Source organism: Panicum hallii, chromosome 5, assembly GCF_002211085.1.
Source record: "Panicum hallii strain FIL2 chromosome 5, PHallii_v3.1, whole genome shotgun sequence".
Classification (NCBI taxonomy): domain Eukaryota; kingdom Viridiplantae; phylum Streptophyta; class Magnoliopsida; order Poales; family Poaceae; genus Panicum; species Panicum hallii.
The window spans coordinates 12,962,999-12,983,967 of NC_038046.1; the positions used below are offsets into that span (position 1 = coordinate 12,962,999).

The window sequence follows — 20,969 nt, forward strand, 5'->3', positions numbered from 1 at the left end:
GGTGTGGTGCGTGTGGTGGGACGTCCTCGCCCGCCCGCCCGCCCGCCTCAGCGCGCGCGCGCGAATCAGGTTGCTCCATCTCCACTCCACCACCGCACGCACCCCGGCCGGCCGCCCGGCTAGCTGCCGTGCCACCCTCACGCTGCGCTTTTAGCTAGTCGTTTATTTATTCCCCTTTTGCCCCTCCTCTCTTTCTCGGAGGCACCTCATCAGTCGTAGCAGCTCCGGAGCACGACTAGCTAGTACTAGTGAGCGGGTGATGTAGATCTCCGCACCACCGCGCGCGCGTCTGTATTCTATTCCGTCGCCGCGCCGGCCGGCCGGCACCTAGCTTGAGGTGCTCGCAAGTGACGATCCATAGACGTGTCCTCTTGGTCACGAGGAGAAAAAAACAAACACACCATCATGCCCCTAGGCCCTACCTAGCCAGCAGTCTGTGAAAACACATGCGCGTAGGCACGAACGTGCAACCCACAGGCCAGTGCACACACTTCTGTGTGCACATCGACCGGATGACGTAGGTGGTCGTCGTGCCTGCTTTGTGCAAGGCAACTGCCGTGTACTCCTAATCTCACGATGAATGGATGGTTCTCCTGGTCCTGCGCCTTGCGAGACAAGTAGCCAGTTTCTCTCCATTTCTTGGAATGCAAGCCTTGCCTGCCCCGGCCGGCTCATACCCGATCCTGGGCAGCTGGGCTGCTAGTGCTAGACTACTAGTGTATGGCAAACAAATCGGTCAGGTCAGCAGGAGGTCCTTTCCTTTCAGACGTGCAGATACTAACCGTCAGATAAATGGACGTCGGCGTCAGACAGAGAGCTCGCTCGCACGCACCACACCTTCCCCATGCCCATCGATGTGCACGCAGCAACTCGCGGCGGCCGCTGGCGTGGACCCCGGCCGGCCGGCCAGCGCAGAGAATCCGGCGCGGCACCCGCCGCCGCCTGGCCTGGTTTCCGGTTCGCGTTGCGTTTGCTGTTGCCCAATGCTCAGACTTGAGGGCCAAGCAACCACCCATCATTCGCCCAGCAGGTCCATCCCCCTGCGGCCCTGCCCGCCGCCGCCTCTCCTCCTAAACGTGTCCGCGCGCGCGCATCGACACGCGGATCCATGGCTACAGCGACGCCTCCTCGGTCCATCGGCTAACAACCCTACTGGTCTCGCCTGCGCTGATGCGATCGCATCATCTCTCTCGGCTAGCTATAGCTTCACCTTCCTGTCCTGGCGTCCTGCGATCGATCGATCAACCTGGTCGATCGATCTCTACAAGTACTAGCTACCTAGCCGGATCGGCCGGTACGGTGCTGGCAGCTGCCGGTTTTCTTTTGTTGTTTCTATAGCTGTTGAAGAATCGATTTGCCCGGCCGGGCAGCCCTGGCGAGGTCGAGTACGTTCGCTCGCTCTTGCCGATCGATCTTCTCGGGCGGCAACAACAACCGAAAAGTTGGTGAGAATTCTATTCCCCTGTACCAGACGGACAGCGCCACCAAGCGACCGGGCGCAGCGAGCGGGCACGTACAGGCCGAGCCGCAGCAGGCAGGCTAGCTAGGGGAAGGGGATCGATCGACCGATCGCCCGGTGGTGGTGGCTGCTGGTGCCTGGCGCGCGGTAGCTTTTAACAGGGACAAGCTTCCTCCTGCCCTCTTTTTCTCTTTGTTCTCTTCCCGGGCGCTTTGTTCCCTCCCTCCCTCCCTCGCCCCGCCCTCTCTCTCTTCTTTTGCGCGGCCTGTCATTCCCCCGGGGATCAGCCTTAGCGTTGCCTCATATGGGGGCGAGCTGAGAGCAAAGCGAGGGCCGGCACCGGACAAGGAGAGCCTTTCGATCTCCCTCTCCCTCTCTCTCTCTCTCTCTCTCTCTCTCTCACTCTACTTCTCTCGTCACGGACTCCCTTCCCCTCTGGAGATAGAGGACGGAGGTGGTGAGGGATAGAGAGAGGGGGCCGGGCGGGGGGAGAGAGGGCGAGATCGATCGTCGTCGTCGATCGGCGGCGACCATGACATGGTGCAACAGCTTCAACGACGTGCGCGCCGTGGAGAACAACCTGGCCACCGCCGCGGCCGTCGCCGCCGCCAAGAAGCAGCAGCAAGCGTCGTCGCACGTCAACCTCATCAGGACCTGCCCCTCCTGCGGCCACCGCGCGCAGTATGAGCAGGTAGTAATGCATGCATGTTCGTTGCAAAGCCCATACAGTTAGTTTTCACATATAGATCTATGCAGGCTAGCTAGCTATCTGATCATGCATATGACAACCATCGATAGCACTAGCAGTGAGGTGTAGTTGATTGTTAGATGGATCTGTCAGTTGCAGGCGGCGGCGACGATCCAGGACCTGCCGGGGCTGCCGGCCGGCGTGAAGTTCGACCCGACGGACCAGGAGCTGCTGGAGCACCTGGAGGGGAAGGCGAGGCCGGACGCGCGCAAGCTCCACCCGCTCATCGACGAGTTCATCCCCACCATCGAGGGCGAGAACGGCATCTGCTACACTCACCCGGAGAGGCTTCCGGGTAAGCACGCAGACCATCATCGATCCACGTTCTACACTGCTCCTGCCTAGCTTCGTGCAAACCTGCTTCCATTGCGTTAGCAAACGGTCTACCTCTTTTCCTGATCGAGATTTCGACCTGTCGAGGAAGATAGATAGATCCGTCACGGAAGAAGCTGATGAGCCTCTGATATATTTTGGATAGATCTGTATATATTTTGGTATTAGAAAAAGATTAAAATCTACTAGCTAGTTCTAGTCGTTTTCAATTGGGTGGCCTTGCTTAATCAATCACGGATAGAAATTCAGTATGTTGTCTGCAAACTCACGTAATATTATGTAAAACTACATGTGTATTAATATTTATTGTCTTTTTCCGTGTACGAGTACCATTAAACTCCTGATGCATCCATATGCGCAACTAGTGGTATTTGCTTTTGAGACTGATACCGTATAACTATTCGATAAAGGGTGCCTTTGAAGTAACTGCTTGTCCTACTTGGCATATAGTAGTTTAGTTGTACCTGAAAACGATAGGTTGAGAGAACGCAGTTCCATCAGAGGTCTACGTCATGCAGGCTGCAGTGCTGCACGCAACATCAGATCAAGGAAGTATTAACCTTTGATAGGACTTGTGACGCACATGATGGATATATGAATTTCCTTTTCATTTAGATTTTCTCCTTTATCTTTAGATTTTTCAATTTCTTATTCACTGAAGTATCATCGAATATATGGCAGATATATATGATATAATAACTAGTGGATAATGCAATTTAATCATGGTGCTTTTCCCATTTTTTGCTTTCGGAGATTTCTTCACAGAGGCACTATACTTTATCACGCAAGCCAGAAACCTAACAAGTCCAAATATAAGTAGAGGCACGTGTTTTTTTCTCTTGGAACAAAAATTACCATTTGTCCCTAAATTTGAATAAGCACTTCGAATTGTTTTAAAGATGCTAGTTTTTATTCTTACCTGACGTGTGATTTACGTGGATTAATCCCTGATATGGCCTTAATATAAGGTGGCAATTCTTTTATATCGATCTCATCTCCCTCCTCCCTATCTCTGTGTACAACAATGTAGATGCAATAGGAAGTAAAGCCACCATCATACAATTTTATACAGATACGAATATTCACTTTCAAAGTTATTATTAACCTTCTTTGCACGAACCATGCAAACTCTTGTAGGGAAAATGACGCAATTTACTCTCGGCACTAACCATCTATTTTTATAGTTTGTTCAGCGAAATTCACACTCATCACACTCACAAACGTAACTTGTGGTCGAACATAGTAAGTAGCTAGTATGAATTAAGCATTTGTTTTCAGTTCCACTTGACATATATTTGATGCACGGTGTCTTGGTCAAATTTCAGGTATCGGCAAGGACGGCCTCATCCGACACTTCTTCCACCGCCCGTCAAAAGCATACACGACCGGCACGCGGAAGCGGCGGAAGGTGCACACCGACGAGCAGGGCGGCGAGACGCGGTGGCACAAGACGGGCAAGACCCGGCCGGTGTTCACCAACGGCAAGCTCAAGGGCTACAAGAAGATTCTGGTCCTCTACACCAACTACGGGAAGCAGCGCAAGCCGGAGAAGACCAACTGGGTGATGCACCAGTACCACCTGGGCTCCGACGAGGAGGAGAAGGACGGCGAGCTCGTCGTGTCCAAGGTCTTCTACCAGACGCAGCCGAGGCAGTGCGGCAGCGGGTCGGCGGCTACGGCCAAGGACGTCGTCCCCCTCGCGGCTAGCGCGGCCACACCGACGGACCACCACCACCACCACCACCATGACGCCGGCGGCAATGGCGGTAGCAACAGCATGCTGAAGGAGGCAGCAAGCATTGTAGATTTCTACAGCCCGGCGGCGCTAATCGGCTACAACCAGGCGGCTCCTAACAGCAGGGCGGCTGCTCCTGCTCACCTGATGCCTAACTTCGAGGTGCACACGGCAGGGACGGCTGGCTTTGGTCCCTGACCAAAGATGTGCAGGAGCAACCATCCGACTGATATAGGTTAGAGGGGAGAGAAAGGCAGGAAGATAAGGCACCGTCATGGATGCAATAATTTACAACAAGGGATCGAAGACTTTACTGAACCGTAATGCTGGACAATAAGAGGGGTGTTGAGTGAGTGGCTGGACGTACAGATGCTGAGGAGTAGGGATCCATACTATACATTGTTCATTATTAATTGTTACAAGTATACGTAACTTGACGTTATTGATTTTTTGTTCAATGATATGTTGTTTCATAGAAGAATGCTGGAGTGAGTTCAATACTGTATATTAGTTCTTAACTAAAAGACTTCTACATGTATACAAAACGGTGTACATCTTTCTTTTGGAAGAATTATCTGCTGTATAATTTTTGTTGGTTGTTGTTGCTCCCTGTAGGAAAAGGTGTTACCTGTAAAACATAGTTTTGGTGGTTACAACTATCTACTACACTGCTCCCACTCTTGTAAGTAGAGGGTGGTAATCGATAACGACCCTAGTGCTCTCTTCAAAATGCAACTTCAACTTGACCCTTATATATTTTTAAGTAAAATAGAAAAGATAAGAGTCCGACCGTTTTAAGCGCAGCCCTTAGATTATCTAGGCTAAATTTTGAGACCCTTTACCACCCCTACTTGTAAGCCCGCAACTCAATCCCGACCTTGAGCAACCGCTTCCCAATGAATTTGAACCATGGAGCTCGTGGAGTCCGTGGCTTCGAGCAGGTATCGCTTGAAAATTTTACAGCTTTGTATCCAAATTATCATTCGTTTTAACTCGTCTAATTGTAATCCCAATGGCCACCTCAAAGAAACCCTGCAAAGAAAGTTGTGATTCTTGTTTTAGCATGCAGGTGTGTCGTGTAATTTGCTATTTTGCCTCCCAGGTTTACCGTGCGCAATATTTTTTCACTTAGATTCAACAATTTGTAAACCTTATGTCAACATTTCAAATATATTAATTCAATATTTAACGGATGTCTGATATTTTATTTATTACTTGCTCCCTCAGTCCCTCACGTCATTAAGATTTTTTTACATCTAATACATGCTTCAATATATTTTTACAACTAATTCAACAATGCGCAAGCAAATTCAACATTTTACAGCTCTGATATATGTTTATGCTCATCACCTTAGTGACAGTGTATGCCCTTCCTACCAAACTGACGCTTGGGGTTGGTACTCACGCATAGCCTATAGAGACCTGTACTTTCAAGCACACGGGTTGACGGTCGGGCGATTTTGATAATCATTTTTCTTTTATAATTTCCTCAATGGCCGAGCTGAACGGGAGGCTTCACGGACCTAGCGCCAGGTCGATGGCTATATATCACGAGTGTTACATATTTATCTTTTGTCGCCTAAAGTGTTTACGCGGACTTACACATATGCCGCTCAACCAATTATCATATATTTTAGATATGTTATATTATGATCCCAGACACTTGGGAAGTACGAGATGGGGTTGAGTTGCGCTGCTGCGCTTTTGGACCGCTGATAAAAATATATTTTATTTTTTTACATAATATCACACTTCTCTTCTCCTAGAGTGAAATGTACACACGACTAATAGCTTTTATTTTCTTTTTTCTTGTTTATTTCTCACATTTTTTGTTTTCTTCATGACTTCTCGTGCTTGATTATTTATTTTTCTACTGTCTTTTTCTTGTTTTAATATTAAAGTATACTTTCTTTATTTTTTATTAGTCCATGTGTATCATTTTCATTTTTATTTTTCACTTCTTTCTTCAGTTTTTCATATTTTACTCTTATTCTTGATCTATTATTTTTCTCTTCTATTCGCTTATTTCTAATTTAATTTTTTGCTCATTCTTTCTTCATCTATCCCCTTATTTCACCTCTTTATTTTATTTTCGGTAATACTAATTTTAATTTTCCTTTTTATTTTGTTTTCTTTTCTTTCTCCTTATTTAACCTATCCTCTTATTTAGTTTTTTTTAGTTTCTCATCTTCTCTAGCATCATATACTTACTTTTTTCATATACCTTTTTCATATACTTTTTCCTTAAAAGAATTATCATATTTGTTCTACATCCACAATATATTTGTTTTAAGTGTACGCATATGTATCCTATTAATTAGTATAATTTATTCTTGAAGTATAAATTTCTGCTTAATAATTTGTTCGATGCCTAAAATTATTTTTTCCGTGTGTTTGTATAATTTATCCTATAAGTTCATATATTTTGTTCTCCGAGTCTGTATAATTTGTTTGGCATGTACAACTAATTTGTTCTGAGTGTTTGTAACACTTTTCCAAATGTATATATATAGGGAAAAACTCCACTTTACTTCTCTCACCAATTCACTTTGTCCTTTTAACCCCGAGCAAAATTTAGATTCAATTTACTCCACCGGCAATTTCATTTAGTGCAATTTACCCCCTAATGATATTTCTCTTTTTTTTCTTCATGTACAAATTGAGTTTTAAGTTTAAATTTTATGCGTGGATAGAGAACGTGATGCCCTATGTTAAAAAATATATTTAAAATTTTGCATGGTTATTTTCATAGGTTGGAAATATTTAACACAAAATTTATTATAGAGAAACAATTCTGCATGAAAAATATTTATGAAAAAATTATAATGTATTTTTTCTAGCATAGGGAACTATAAGCATATAAAATCATATTATAAGTTACATTGCAAAATTTGAAGTTAAATTTTCAATCGTACGTGGAGAAATAAAAAAGAAAATTCTCAATAGGGGTAGATTAGACCAATTGAAATAGATTGTGGAAATAAATTGAGCTTAAATTTTGTTGAGGAGGTTAAATGGACAAAGTGAATTGTTGAGGGGGTAAAATGATGTTAATAAAAAATCATCTAAATATAGTCTTTTTTTAGGAAGACACCAGAAAAGTATCTTATGTCATTCATATCAAGGAAAATAATTGGAGGTAAAAAAAATAAGACAACTTGACACAAAACGACGTGAAGAAAATAAAATTACATCGAAGAGTTCTCTTGTCATCTTCTTCATTTGATTGTTCGTCGTTCACCGGAACTTGAAACATGCACCGGAAAGGCAGCAAGGGAAAGGGACATTTGCAAATTCCATCGCCACACAAGGCTTTAAAGATCGAAAAAAACACTCGCAACTTACAACTAGATATAGCAACCTCTAAAAAAACGTCGGATGGAGAAAACTCCCCAAGCAATGCAGGTTTGCAATCCTTCACCATCAAAGGGTCGAAGAAACCGGGTCTTATCGTAGAACAAATCGAAAGAAGAGGTCGAAATCGCTACAACAAAAGAAAGCCAATTGCATCTCCTGGTTGACACACGAATTAAAAAGATCTAGAGAGAACCTTCAGATTTGGCAGAACCAACTCTCATTGGCTATTCGTCGACGTCGGATCGAGCGTTGTCGAGGTTATCGAGGTAGGGAGAAACCGGAGATATCTTATTCCACAGCATCATCGTCGCCACCATCTTACCGATATCACTATTCAAACCAAATCTAGAAGAAAACTAAAAGACTATCTATGAAAAGAACGGATCCCCGCTCCTCTCCGTATCGGCGAGGTCACCGGAGGAACAGAGGAGGGGGACCGAAGGGGCGGCGAGAGGGTGTGGCGACGGCGGCGCGAGAAAAAAATGATATAGTATATCTAAATGAGATCTTATCTTTAAAATTTTATTGTAAGGAACTTAACGATCCCGCTGCCGTGCATCACCACCATGGGCTTCTTCCGGGCCCTGCCAGGCTGCCACGGATCGCTAGTGGCAAAGCGACCGGTTTCTGTTTCACGAAAGCTCGTTCCTGGCGGCCCACTGGCCGGAGAGAACCTTCTATAAGCAGGACGGTGGACGGCCAGACGAAATACCCATCGATCGAAAGCCGCTGCGTTTCCTCCGCAAGGCCGTGCCCTTACGGGACCCAGAAGGCTCCGGCGAGCACCTCGTCGTGATGATCCACGGCCCCATGTACAAGCTCGCGTTCGCTCGCCGGAGAGATAGATGCAGATCAGAGGTGGGTGACGCTGCCATCGCTATACATGTTCGAAGACGTCATCCTTCACAGGGGACAGTTGTACTCGATGACGGCATGCGGCGCGCTCCTCGTCTGGGAGCCTGACGAAGAGACGTTCAGGTCGCGGAAAGCTGTCCCGGGGCACGATGAAGGCGAGGAGTATGTCTACTTCAAGTAGTACCTGGCAGAGTCGCCGGATGGTGACCTAGTGCTGGTATGGAGGGAGCGCAGGAGCAGCAATGGCAGAGACGGAGAGTCGTCCAACAGCAGCACGAGCGACGACGACGACGACGGTGACTACGCCGAGCCCGATCCAACCGTAGGATTCCAAATTTCCAAGTATTCGTCCTCAGCTCCGCGAGGGCCGCCAGGGAAGACGCGAGTGGAAAGAGCTGCGTGATCTTGGAGGCGCCGCACTTTTCATTGGCTACAGCTCGGGGGTGTTCTTCCCAGCCGGTGAGATCCCCGGTTTACTACCTGACTGTGTCTACTTCACGGATGACAAGATAGGCATCATCTTCCGCGACATGGGGGTTTTCAACATGAAGAGCAAAGTGGTAACGTTGATGCCATCGGTGGACCAGCACGCAAGCAGTTGGCCCCCGCCCATTTGGGTCACGCCATCTATAGATATTGTGAAGGTGTAGATTTTTTTTGAGGGGTATTGTGAAGGTGTAGATAAATCACACAAATTACAAATGTATTTTTTTTGAATTGCAAGTTACAAATGTACAGTACATCCGAAGATATTTTTATGAGAGGACAGAAAATGTTTTTTTTCTCCTCCGGTCTCGGCCTCGTGGGTTCGGCTTTTTTAGGGCTATTAGGAGTTACACGTGTGACAGTCAAAGTATCACACGGTCATATTTTCCAAAACTGTATATTCAAATCAAAATCCGACTGCATCACTATGTTCCTTGCGATCAAATTTTCAAAATAAGATCACACTTGGATGATTTTTTTGAATATTTTTTGAATGCGAAATAATTTTTTTGTTGCCGAAACAATTGTTCCAGCAATATAAAAAAATATTCTACTCATGTATGATGGTTTGACTGCCAGTCACATCGTGACTCCTAATATTTCCACCATTTTAGGCAAATTGAGCACAAGCCGCGGCTCCGTTCATTTGGGTGTCTAGATTTCTGCTGGGCTGGCCTGGCATGGCAAGGTTGGTGATATCCACTGTCGCGGGCCAAATGATGAATATCCAGTGCTTCTAACTACTCGGCAATTCGAACATTCTTCAATTTTCCCAAAAAAATGAACGCTTTTCTTTTTCTAAATTTCACCTTTAAAGGATGTGTTTTTGCCGCGAATATTAGGAGTCGCGCGCGGGTGCGAGCGGACTCATCGTGGAAGCCATCCATCAGTCGCTGCAGGTGGGTCCCACGCTACTATTCTTCTTCCACCTTGCGATATCCACCGAGTTTGGAGAGAGGAGCTGCCATGGCGTGGCAGGGAGGCCCAGCGGTGGTGGCTGGCTGAGGGGCGGCGCGGCGAGGTGGCGGGAGCCGCCGGCTGCCGGCGGTTGGGAAGACAGCCGGTGGATAAGGCACCGGAATGAGGAGCGTGAGAAACTGTTGGGAGCGGTTGTGCAACGGTGGATCCGGCAGCAGGAGCCGCCGAAGACAGGGGTGGCGGGGGCGAGCCGGCGAGTCGTAGGTGACCCTTCTGCCCTCGCGGTTGCACCTGCGATCCCAGCAGCCCCCTATTTTTGCCGGCTCGCCTTCAAAACAGAAATTGTTTTGTTCTTTCCACAGGAACCCAAACCCTCCCGCCACCCAACACTGTTCGCATTATTGCATACTAGCTCATGGGAGCGCAGGCCGGCTGCTGCATCATGCGATTTAGATTCTAGATGCGTATGTTTAGCAGCCTAGCTAGCGGTCCTGATAAGCCGGAAAAGCAGACATAGTCTGGCCCCGAAAGAGAGCATGCAGAGACCTGCATCCTAACCTATCATACACACACAAGACGCGCAACTAACTGGCTAGAAATGATTAAATGAATGGTGGTTCCAGCATGATCTTCTCGTAATGCTTGTCGTACAAAGTCGGCTCCCCGCATCCTAAAAAGGCACCTGTCCTCTTACTCCAATTAGAACAGCAATCTGTTGGAGATCTTTATCTGCCGTGGAGCCTGTTTCCCAACGGATACGTGTACACGATAGGCAGGCACGCGAGCTCCTCGTCTGGTGCACGTTACCGCTTTGAAACTTGAGTGTTCGTTTGACACGGTCACGCAGCCACGCACGCTGCTCTCCTGCACCACGGCCAAAGATCGAGACGGCCGGCGAACAGAAATCCGGACGATCGAGCTCGTCAGAGGAAGCCTGGCCAGCATGCGTGATGCTGCCGTGCCGGCCCGGCGTGGCAACTCGCATCCACCCGAGATCCGACCAGAAGCGGGCCTTGCTGCACTTTTGCGCCACCCGCCTGCTAGCGGCGCGCGCGTGCAGGTGGCAGCTGCCATGCAATGCAAATATCCTCGTCAGCTCAAAAAAAACAGGGCTCCTTTTTGCGTGCCGTGCTGAGGAAATGGTAGCAGCAAATCGTCAGTAGCGCTTGCGTATCTCATCGTAGGAAGATGAGCAGAAGCATGTTGTAACGTGAACGCCGGCCTCCTTATGCCAATTGATAGAATGATAGCCGATCCAGAAACCTCCCTGAAAAACCAGCCACGACCCTCTTGGCAGCGCCAGCCCCGCCCCCCCCCCCCCCCCCCCCCCACATTCATGGCCGGCGGAGGCCCTGAGGAAATGAAAAACAAAGGCGCTCGATGGATCCGCTCCAAGGTCCAGGCTAATCAAAAGCAAACGACGACGCAGCTTCGACGACAACGCGCGCGTGGGCGCGGCCCCCCCGGCCGGGCGGCACCTCCCCGTGCTCCGCTCCCCGCTAGCTTCCTCCGCGACGCAGAAAAATAGCAGAGCGGCTTCCCCCGACCCCGACCTGTCACCACCGCTGCTGCGCGCGCGGGCCGGGCCGGCTGATGTCTCGCTGCCCCTGCCCGCCGCAAAGACCAGGGACGCTAGTGCTGTGCCGTGCTACTCGTAAAAGCTTCTCTCGCTCGCTCCACGGTCGCAAGCCAACGATGCCTCGACTGCTCACGTCGTAGTTTTGCACTTTGCAGCAGCTGGCCTGGCGAGCGGGCCCGCCGGGCGCCGAGCAGCGCGCGGACAAAACGGGTGGAGTTCTCAGGCCGTCGCGGCGGCGGACGACCACGAGTAGACCCGGTCCTTGATGGATACGCCGCCGCCGCCCGGCCGCCGGAGAGAGGGAACAGCCGGCGAAGCCGCGAAGTAGCCAATTAGCCGTGCAGCCGTGAAGCTCAAGCGTGAAGGATCCGTGCATCGTCTCGGGTCGTGCGTGGACGGTGTCCAGGAGAGTGGGAACAGGGTCCGCGCAGGGGCCAGGGGGGGCTTGCCAGGGCGGGCAGGCGGGGCCCCAGCAGCGCTGGGGGGCAGTGGCTTCTTGCCCCAAACAGCATCTCTGACTCGCGCCCGATAAAAGCGAGGGGAAACTGAGGCGGACGTAACGCTGCCGCGGGCGCCGGGCCTGGCTGCCTGGCCAAGCTGCAGTGCCCGTCCGAGGGGGACTCTCCTTTTCCCTTTTACTACTACCCTCTGGACTCTGGTCCTCCCGTGGCCACACCACACTGTTAACGACGCCGGCACGGCCCGTGGCCCCCATGCGTGCATCTCTCTCTTTCTCTCCCTGCCCAACCCCGACGGCCTGGGACCACCACGCGCGCAAGGACGCGTGCGTCGTCGCCGGCCGGCCGGCTGGCGTGCGTACGCGTGCACAGTGGCGGTGGCGCGCATGCGTGTGGTACGTACGGTACGGGCGTATCAGCAGCTGGCACGGCGCGGCGTGGCCCTGCCGTGTACTGGTTGGTGTCTTGCTCGACCGGCATCGGCGGATCGCCAGTCGCCACGCCGGGCACTACGTCCACAGTGGCAAGCGGGCCAGCGGCCACCGGCAGGGCCATCAAAATTGGCAGCGGCAGCAGCTGCCTCAACAGTCTTACTATGCGATACGAGACGCGCCGAGCCATGACCATCAATGCCCTGATCTCGGTCTTGCTCGATAAAAGGGGCCTGGCCAGCCCTCGTCGGTGTTTGAGCGTACTCCGAAGCAGGACCTTGAGGAATTCTTGTCCGATCATGGTGTCACGAGGAGAAGGACATCTGGACGCTGGCACTAATGATATACCCATCGAGTACACCGAGGATACGAACAGTTGGTGGATACCAACAACAGTCAACAGTGGTCGTGCATGCACGGGGGCACTCGCACAGTCGTGCTGTGAATGTGAGCTGTTGATTTTTCCCCAACACATCTAAACAAATTCTGCTTTAAGTTGAGATCGACAAGCATTCATGGCCCCCTCCATGGTCATGGACAGGCGCAAGCCGACAAAAGCGCCTCCTTCAGGAGTGCATCGCTGGACGAGGACGACGCGCAAGATTTTTTTTTTTTTCAAGGACGGGTCAAGTCCAAACACACAATCGCCTCGCATTGTATATCCGCAACAAGTGGAAGCATGCATCACGTAGCCTCATTTTGTAGCATGGACCATGAGTCCATGACGGACCCGGCCAACTCCTGGACCGGAGTCCGGTGGCCAGGGTAACATGGCGACGGGCGCCAATGGCCGTGAACCGGAGGAGCACGAGCAGGGTCCCCGAGCAGCTCAACCGACTGCATGTGTCCGGCAATGCAACAGAGAACCGGCCCCCCCTCGGCCGCGCGCGCGCATCTGGGGTGGGGGGAGCCGCCGAGAGGGCGTGGCCAAGGCCAACAACAACATGCCCAGATGGCTACAGGGAGTTCGATGGCAGTGTCAATGGGGGCGCCAGCAGGGGGTCCGGTGGTGGTGGTGGTGGTACCAGCAGCCCAGCAGGCCACAGGACGCTCGGCGATCCAGGGCGTACTGTGCCGGTGTGCCCCGCCCGAGTTTGTCACGATCGGCGAGGGACAAGCGAGAGTTATGGTGCTTGGCGATGCCGAACGGTGGTGGGCGTCAACTGGTTTCATTCATCAGCCGCAAAACCTACAAATCCACATGTGCCTCTGCATGATCCCATTCGATCTTTTTTCTTGACCATGTCCATGTACAAAATAAAAACCATTACCCTTCAGCTTTATCTAAGCAGCTCAATGCCTTTTTTATTTTTTATTTAAAACTGCAGCTCAATGTCAATGCCGAGTGAAAGTAGGATGCGCCATTCACGAGCAGCTGCGAGCTCGGCTGCAGAGGCACTGATGGACGAGAGGAGCAGCGTCAGCAGCTTTTCTTTATAACACCAGTAACACACAGCGATACTGCCGTACTAGATGGCAGACTGCCCCGCGTAAAAGAAAAACCTGGCTCTTTATCAAAAAAAAAGAAAAACATGGCAGCGCGAGCAGTGAGCAACGGCAGCCGGGCACAGTGGCGTCAGCCCGTCCTCCCCACCTCTGCCGCTGCCGCAGCGGCTCCCGCACCTCGCGCTTGCGCTGTCGACCATCGCCGGCCACCTCCTTGCTACAGTGTTTATTCGAGCGAGGCCCATGCCTCTGCTCTGATGCGTGCGCAGGGCGAGAGAGAGGCAGAGGAGAGAGGAACGAGAGGAGCCAGACCGGCCAAAGAAGTGTCAAACAAAACCACCGCGGCTTTATCCGATTCCGCCACCAGCAGCAGGGGAGCGGCAATATTTCAAAGGCCGTAGGCCTGGCTCTCGCCTGCGCCCTACTCGGCTACTCCCCCACCACTTCCCTCCCCTCCCCCGCCTACAAGCCAGCCAGCCAGCCACCCCAGCCATTCATGGCCATCACCACCATGTGTCGCCACCCCACCTGCACCTCCGCCTCCACTCCCCACCCACTCCTCCCCCCGCGCCATTAAGCCCCGGGTCGCGCTCCGTCCGTCGCCGCATCGGGCGCTTTTGCTGGTTGCTCGTTCCGTGGAGCCGAGCGGGGCGGGGTGCTGCTAGCTGCGGGCGGCGGGCCCAGACATGGCGGGCATCGACCTCAACACCGTCGAGGGGGAGGAGGACGAGGAGGAGGCGGAGGCGGAGGCGATGCCGGCGGAGAGGGCGGGGGGCGCGGTGTGCCTGGACCTGTGGCACGCGTGCGCGGGGCCCGTCGCGCCGCTGCCGCGGAAGGGCAGCGCCGTCGTGTACCTGCCGCAGGGCCACCTCGAGCACATCGGCGGCGACGCGGCGCCTCCGGCGGTGCCGCCGCACGTCTTCTGCCGCGTCGTCGACGTCAACCTCCACGTGAGTGTTAGCGCGCGCGCGCGCGGCGCGGCTTCGGTTGCGTGGTACGGTGCCCGGGAGCACAATGTGCTCGAGCTATTGGCTGAGAGAGATAGCTTTGTTTTCGTGTAGGCGGACGGCGCGACGGACGAGGTGTACGCGCGGGTGTCGCTGCTGCCCGAGGACGAGGAGGCGGAGAGGCGTGCGCGTGCGCGGGCGCGGGAGGACGAGGACGCGGCTCGCGACGGCGAGGGCGGGGGCGCCATGAAGCCGCTCGCGCGGACGCCACACATGTTCTGCAAGACGCTCACGGCCTCCGACACCAGCACGCACGGCGGCTTCTCCGTGCCGCGCCGCGCCGCCGAGGACTGCTTCCCGCCGCTGGTACGACCATTAGCTAGCACTGAAGGTCTCCATTTTCATGGTGATTTAGTGTTCGCTTGGTTACTGACTCAGTTGGGTTTGGCGCACAGGACTACAGTCTGCAGAGGCCGTCTCAGGAGCTCGTGGCCAAGGATCTGCACGGCACCGAATGGAAGTTCCGTCATATCTATCGAGGTACGGCAGGAGAGTTTCTTCACTGATTAAGCTTGGCTTCGTGACTGAATATGAGCTGTACCGGTTATGTGCATTCTGCTTCTTTGTTACGATTCTCTTTGGAAACATAGGTTCCATTTTCTTAGCATGTTATCCAGGCTTGACGAGTGAATGAGACTCTGTTTAATGGGATTGCTTCAAATGTGCTCACTGGGCCTGCATTTTCAGACTTCAGTAGTGAGTAGTGACTGACCAAATGCCAATTTGGTTTTATTTGGATGATGACATAATCGAACTACACTAGATTGCATGTTACTGTATTTGCATTTGCTTCATTTCTGTCCATAAGTTTAAGCACATTTCTGAACATATGGATCTCAAAGTCAATCTAAACTGTCAGGAAAATTGACTAATATGTAACAAAAGATCATGCAACTTGCAAACAGCAAAACGGTTTCTAGTGATTCTACAAAACATAAAAAGGATGGATTCTTTTGATTTTGGATAACTCCTCAGAAATTTGTGGTCCTGAGTTTTTGAGAGGCCTGCTTTATTACAGGCCAACCACGAAGGCATCTCTTAACCACTGGATGGAGCGCATTTGTTAATAAGAAGAAGCTGGTCTCTGGAGATGCCGTTCTGTTCCTTCGGTAGGCAATTTAGCTCATTTTGTCATTAACTGGAACATACTGTACCTTCACTTCTGTAAAGACTTTTCATCCTTTTCCAGTGGTGAAGATGGAGTGCTTCGATTGGGAGTTCGCCGAGCAGCACAGCTTAAAAACGTAAATCTTATTCCTGCGCTGCACAACCAGTGCTCAAATCATAGGAATCTGGGAAATGTCACACAAGCTGTGGCCACGAGGACCGTTTTTCACATCTGCTACAATCCCAGGTAACAAAAGTATTTTTCTGGTTGTTTTGTTATCTTATCCGGATGTCTTTATCAGCACGTGTTTGACAAGGTTGGATTGACGCGCAACTATAGTTAAGCTAGAAGGTTGTGCACGCTATATATGCTATAAAAAACAGTAGCAAACTGCAAGATCTTATTCTTGTTACTTAACCCATGCTTAGAGCTATTTAGTAACAAGGAGACTCTGAATACTACTTGTTTCAAAACTTCTGATGTGTGAATTCAGTCCTGCCTGTTTTCAAGTATCCAATCCAATTTGTTTGTACTACCTCAATAGTGACTGCTGTGGTTGCTATAGCTGATTACCAAAATCCAACCCCCTCCTGACCATGCAAATCCTATCCCTTTTATTTCATCTCCTTGGCCCTGACGCGTTATCTTGTGTCTCCATAAATACAAGTTAGGCCATGGCATGTGATCCTCAGAATTTGGGAATGATGACACGGTCCATTTAGATTTTAAGGTTGTTTTTGAATTTTAATCTTTCAGAATGTAGATAAGTAACAGTGTTATTGATATTAAATAATGTCTAATGCTTATGCAGTTCATTTGTGCTACTTCTTAGTTCTTTTTTTTAGTTCCAGGATTAAATTTGTGAGTAGTTAGAAGTGTGAGATTTGCAATTTCCTACTAATCGCTCCCCTTTTTGGAGGATCTGTGATGCCTTCCTGCTTTTAATAATTCTTGAACTCACAGGCTAAGCCAATCTGAATTCATCGTACCCTATTGGAAGTTCATGAGAAGCTTCAATCAACCATTTTCTGTTGGAATGAGATGCAGAATGAGATATGAAGGCGACGATGCTTCTGAAAGAAGGTTAGTGTGGTGCAATATTAATATTCATCTTTGTCAATGGGTTGGCATGCACCCAGATCATTCTGATTTCACTCATGGTGGGATTCTTTTTTTTTCCAGGTGCACTGGGATAATAATTGGAAGCAGAGATGCAGAGCCTATGTGGCATGGTTCAAAATGGAAATCCTTGGTGGTATGTTCTCTTCTCTCATGATGTGTACATAGGATGGATGCTGATATTAGTTTCAATTTTAGCTGTGTTTCTATGTGTTTTCAAGAATATGATTGCAAGTAAAATCAATGCCCGAGTCCAGTAGTACTTTGTTGACATCCTTCCTGGCTTGACCTTCTGAAAGGACATAGTTTTGTTTGCAACTTGCAAGTAGAATCAAAATGTCTGTGCCTAGTGGATATTGAAGATTTGAAGGAACAAATCTGTTACTGTACTAATTCCTTGTAAGCTAGTACTAATGCTTAAAATGTTCCTTTTTTTTATTTTTTTGCTTTGGTTTACTAATCAAGTTGTACTCCTCTAGTGCGTCTGAAATTGATGTTCAATTAATTCTTTGCTGAACATCATGCCTCTTCGTAGTTGAAATTCATACTTCTAGTTGGTTTGAGCCAGTCCGCCAGTATAGCTAATTGAATAAGAGTTATAGCATGTAGAAGCTAAGCTTAATGTCCTTGACGGAAGTTTTCAGGTGGGCTATTTGAACATGCTGTATTGTTTTGTTACTTACCTTCCAGGATATTTGTAGGACGTAAAATTCAAAGCTGTAGTTTACATGCTATTGTGGATCAGACTTCAGCTTGAGCCTTGATGCAAAGTTCTTATCCTGTTTACTATGTTAATTCTGCTCCTTCTGCAGGCTTCTGTATGTTATTGACTAATGTCATCTTGACAGGTCAGATGGGATGATGATATAGAGTGCCGTCGGCCCAATAGGGTTTCTCCTTGGGAGATTGAGGTTACAGGATCAGTTTCAGGATCTCAATCTCATCTGTGCGCTCCAAATTCAAAACGTCTGAAACCATGCCTCCCCCAAGTTAACCCGGATATCGTGCTTCCATGTAGGTAGATTTTCATGTAAAAGAACTATTACCCAAGATTTATGTGTCCTGCTCAATTTTCTCTCTTTTGCTATTTCGCCAGATGGAAGCGTTTCTTCAGATTTTGCGGGATCTGCCAGATCCCACAAGGTCTTGCAAGGTCAAGAATTTTTGGGTTTGAAAACCCATGATGGTATTGCTATTTCAGCTTCGCAGGCAACTGAAGCAAGAAATTTGCAGTGCAGTGATGAATATAGTAGCTCTATCGACAAGAGTAACAATATCTTAGGGGTTCCAAGATTTGGTGTTAGATCTCCAACTGGAAGTCCTGGGTTTCCCTATCATTGCTCAGGCTTTGGAGAATCACAAAGATTCCAAAAGGTCTTGCAAGGTCAAGAAGTGTTTCGTCCTTTCCGAGGAGCTTTGGCTGATGTCCATATAAGGACTGCTGGCATGTATCAACCTGACGGTATGCATGCATCTGGTGCAGCTTATAAATGGCCTACACCTCAAGGGTGTGATTTTCGACAGCCAACAAAACCAGTTCTGTTGCAAGCATCCTCCCCATCATCTGTGCTGATGTTTCCACAAATTAGTTCTAAGGTACCTCACTTGAAATATGAGTACAGCTGCCTGGATAAGGATGAGGATGGTAGACATGATAGGGCTGTCCCTACTGAAGACATGGGAAGAAACAACCAAGCATTATCCCTTTGGCCTCATCTTGTTTCAGGCAAAGCCATAGATGAATGTACTGGAGCTGAGGAGATGCACTCCCCTGTCAGTGATGCAGAGCATGAATCAAACAATGAGAGTACCGTTGAAAATGGCTGCAAAATCTTTGGTATCTCATTGGCTGAACAGGTCCGATCATGCGATGAAGCAGACTCATGCAATGCAAATTGTAATTCTCGGCTCCAGCCTTCACAGCCACAAATGTCAAAGTCACTAGGCAGCTGTTGGGCCACTGTAAGTGCTTTGTAACCTTTTTTCCCCTTTCGATGTTGTTTTCGTGTGATTGTTCATTAATTGGAAGCTCCGCAGGTTCATGAGCAAAGGCCTGTTGTTGGCAGGGTGGTTGATGTCTCGCTGGTGGATATGATCTGATCCATCCGGCTTATCCATGTAGAAGATGCAGAAAGGATCACTAACTGCAACTTTCATGTTAGTCCAACGCAAAACCTTCTTTCTGGATGTTTTTTTGTTCCTATGTGCTGATGCCTCTAACAACCGTATTTTTGCAGGGTCTGCAACCAAACGCTGGATGGCAGCATGAATCACGGAAGCTTATCAGAATTTGTAATGCACCTTAAAGCTTTGAATATCTCATTATTACCTCTATCTCAAGCTACTTTTGTAGCAATTAGTAGTTGTGCGCGAACTACTTGTATCTTTTTAAGCTGTACGGTTATGTTGAGCCCTTTTAGAGGGCTTGTTTGGATCAGTACCATGTTCCAAGTACTTGAATGGTTTCATTGCTCCTGGGGCAAGTCTTGTTTCGCTATGATTATTTGGGTCGTCCTGATGGCACCATATGTTGCATGGTGTGTCCTTGTCCCCTTGGTTTGTTCAACCAGGAAACAAAGGCGCACTCTGGAAAACAGGTTTTGCAGCAGCAGCATCCCTTCGCTCATAGGAGCTGCTACGTAGTAACCACTACTCCCTCCTATTTGCCAAGGATTTGGGGATTTTGCTCACGATGGAAACATAAACTATTGGTATATGAGTATGTGGAAAATGAATCACTAGACGAGAATCTCTTTGACACCACAAACAAAGAACAATCACTTGATGGAGAGCAGCTGGATTTGAGGGAGATTGTACAGATACTCGAGCAGGCTGTAGCTAGTGGATCGGAAATCCTTCACATGGGGCAGCAGAAACGGGCAAATTAACAAGCTAATTACTCACAAGCATATCACTGAACAGCTTATGAGTGTAGAACAAAACAACATCTTAGCATCAATGCTTCATATAATGTGCTGTCCAACCTTAACAATAGTAATATACTGCACCAATAGCTCACTAACACATCAACCCCAGCATCTACTCATCAACATATCAAAGAACCCATGTATGCTTCTTGATATGCCAACTACAACCATACATACACCGTACAACATGAGAAAACGGTTCCAATAGCAAGCAAGATAGTGAGCAATCAACATATATGGCAGCAGAAATACCGAACCAAGAGTACATACTAAGATTTGCATGGAAATCCTTGTGTGAAAAAACCACTAGTGATGGAGAGCAAACAATCCACTACGAAGATGAATGATATAGGAGAGTACTGGCTTCTCCCGCTCTTACAGGACCCGGTGAAACCCACAGAAAAAAAAAGAAAATGGTTTCACCAGTTTCTATTATGTTTCAAGAGCGATTTTGTTATAGTGAAAAGTATTTTATAGAAGCTGGAGCTATTTTGGGACGATAAGCTCTCTTGAACAAAACCAGTTTTTATGATCATGAGAGGAATCACAATAGGGATGTAAGTGGGTACCCACTGATATTTTTTGATCAGCTGATTAATTATAATGGTACGCCACTCTAATTTACTTCTCCACCAAATTAGTTACGTAGAATACCATGCATTCTGATTCATTTCATTAATTTATCTATGACTTGCATCCCTAAATCACATGCATATTCTTAATTTATTGGTCTCGGAGATATACATGGTTGAACAATATCTCCTGTTCCATTGGGTCAATAAAGAAACACAAAAAGACACGGCCTTGCTTCTGGAAGAAAAGAACGACGTCAACATTCAGCAACCTCTTTGTTGCCATGCTCATGCATACAATACCCGGTTCAAACAAAATGGACCAATCAATCGACCAAGTGGACTATGTTTAGCAGGGACTAGATGTGTCCTTCCGGACATGACAATTGACAAATGGCCGGGTTACCACTTCATGACAAGTATAGTTAGTG

General features: G+C 48.8%; 2 protein-coding genes across 3 annotated transcripts; both read left to right on the forward strand.

Annotated features, from left to right (window-relative positions):
- Positions 1–1,291: 1,291 nt before the first annotated feature.
- On the forward strand, positions 1,292–4,866 carry LOC112891857 (NAC domain-containing protein 73-like). Of its 2 annotated transcripts, none has more exons than XM_025958846.1 (3): positions 1,292–2,150; positions 2,301–2,502; positions 3,866–4,866. In XM_025958846.1, exons 1-3 carry the CDS (start codon positions 1,992–1,994, stop codon positions 4,471–4,473), a joined length of 969 nt encoding a protein of 322 aa, XP_025814631.1. In that variant the 5' UTR covers positions 1,292–1,991; the 3' UTR covers positions 4,474–4,866. The 2 variants fall into 2 exon arrangements, with proteins under 2 accessions (XP_025814631.1, XP_025814632.1); XM_025958847.1 differs by having other exon boundaries at positions 2,307–2,502.
- A 9,331-nt stretch (positions 4,867–14,197) lies between these two features.
- Positions 14,198–19,542, forward strand: LOC112895122 (auxin response factor 2-like). Its single transcript, XM_025963002.1, has 11 exons — positions 14,198–14,755; positions 14,867–15,118; positions 15,208–15,292; positions 15,831–15,921; positions 16,002–16,166; positions 16,884–17,003; positions 17,103–17,175; positions 17,888–18,053; positions 18,136–19,001; positions 19,077–19,196; positions 19,277–19,542. Exons 1-10 carry the CDS (start codon positions 14,492–14,494, stop codon positions 19,137–19,139), a joined length of 2,145 nt encoding a protein of 714 aa, XP_025818787.1. The 5' UTR covers positions 14,198–14,491; the 3' UTR covers positions 19,140–19,196; positions 19,277–19,542.
- Positions 19,543–20,969: the final 1,427 nt, after the last annotated feature.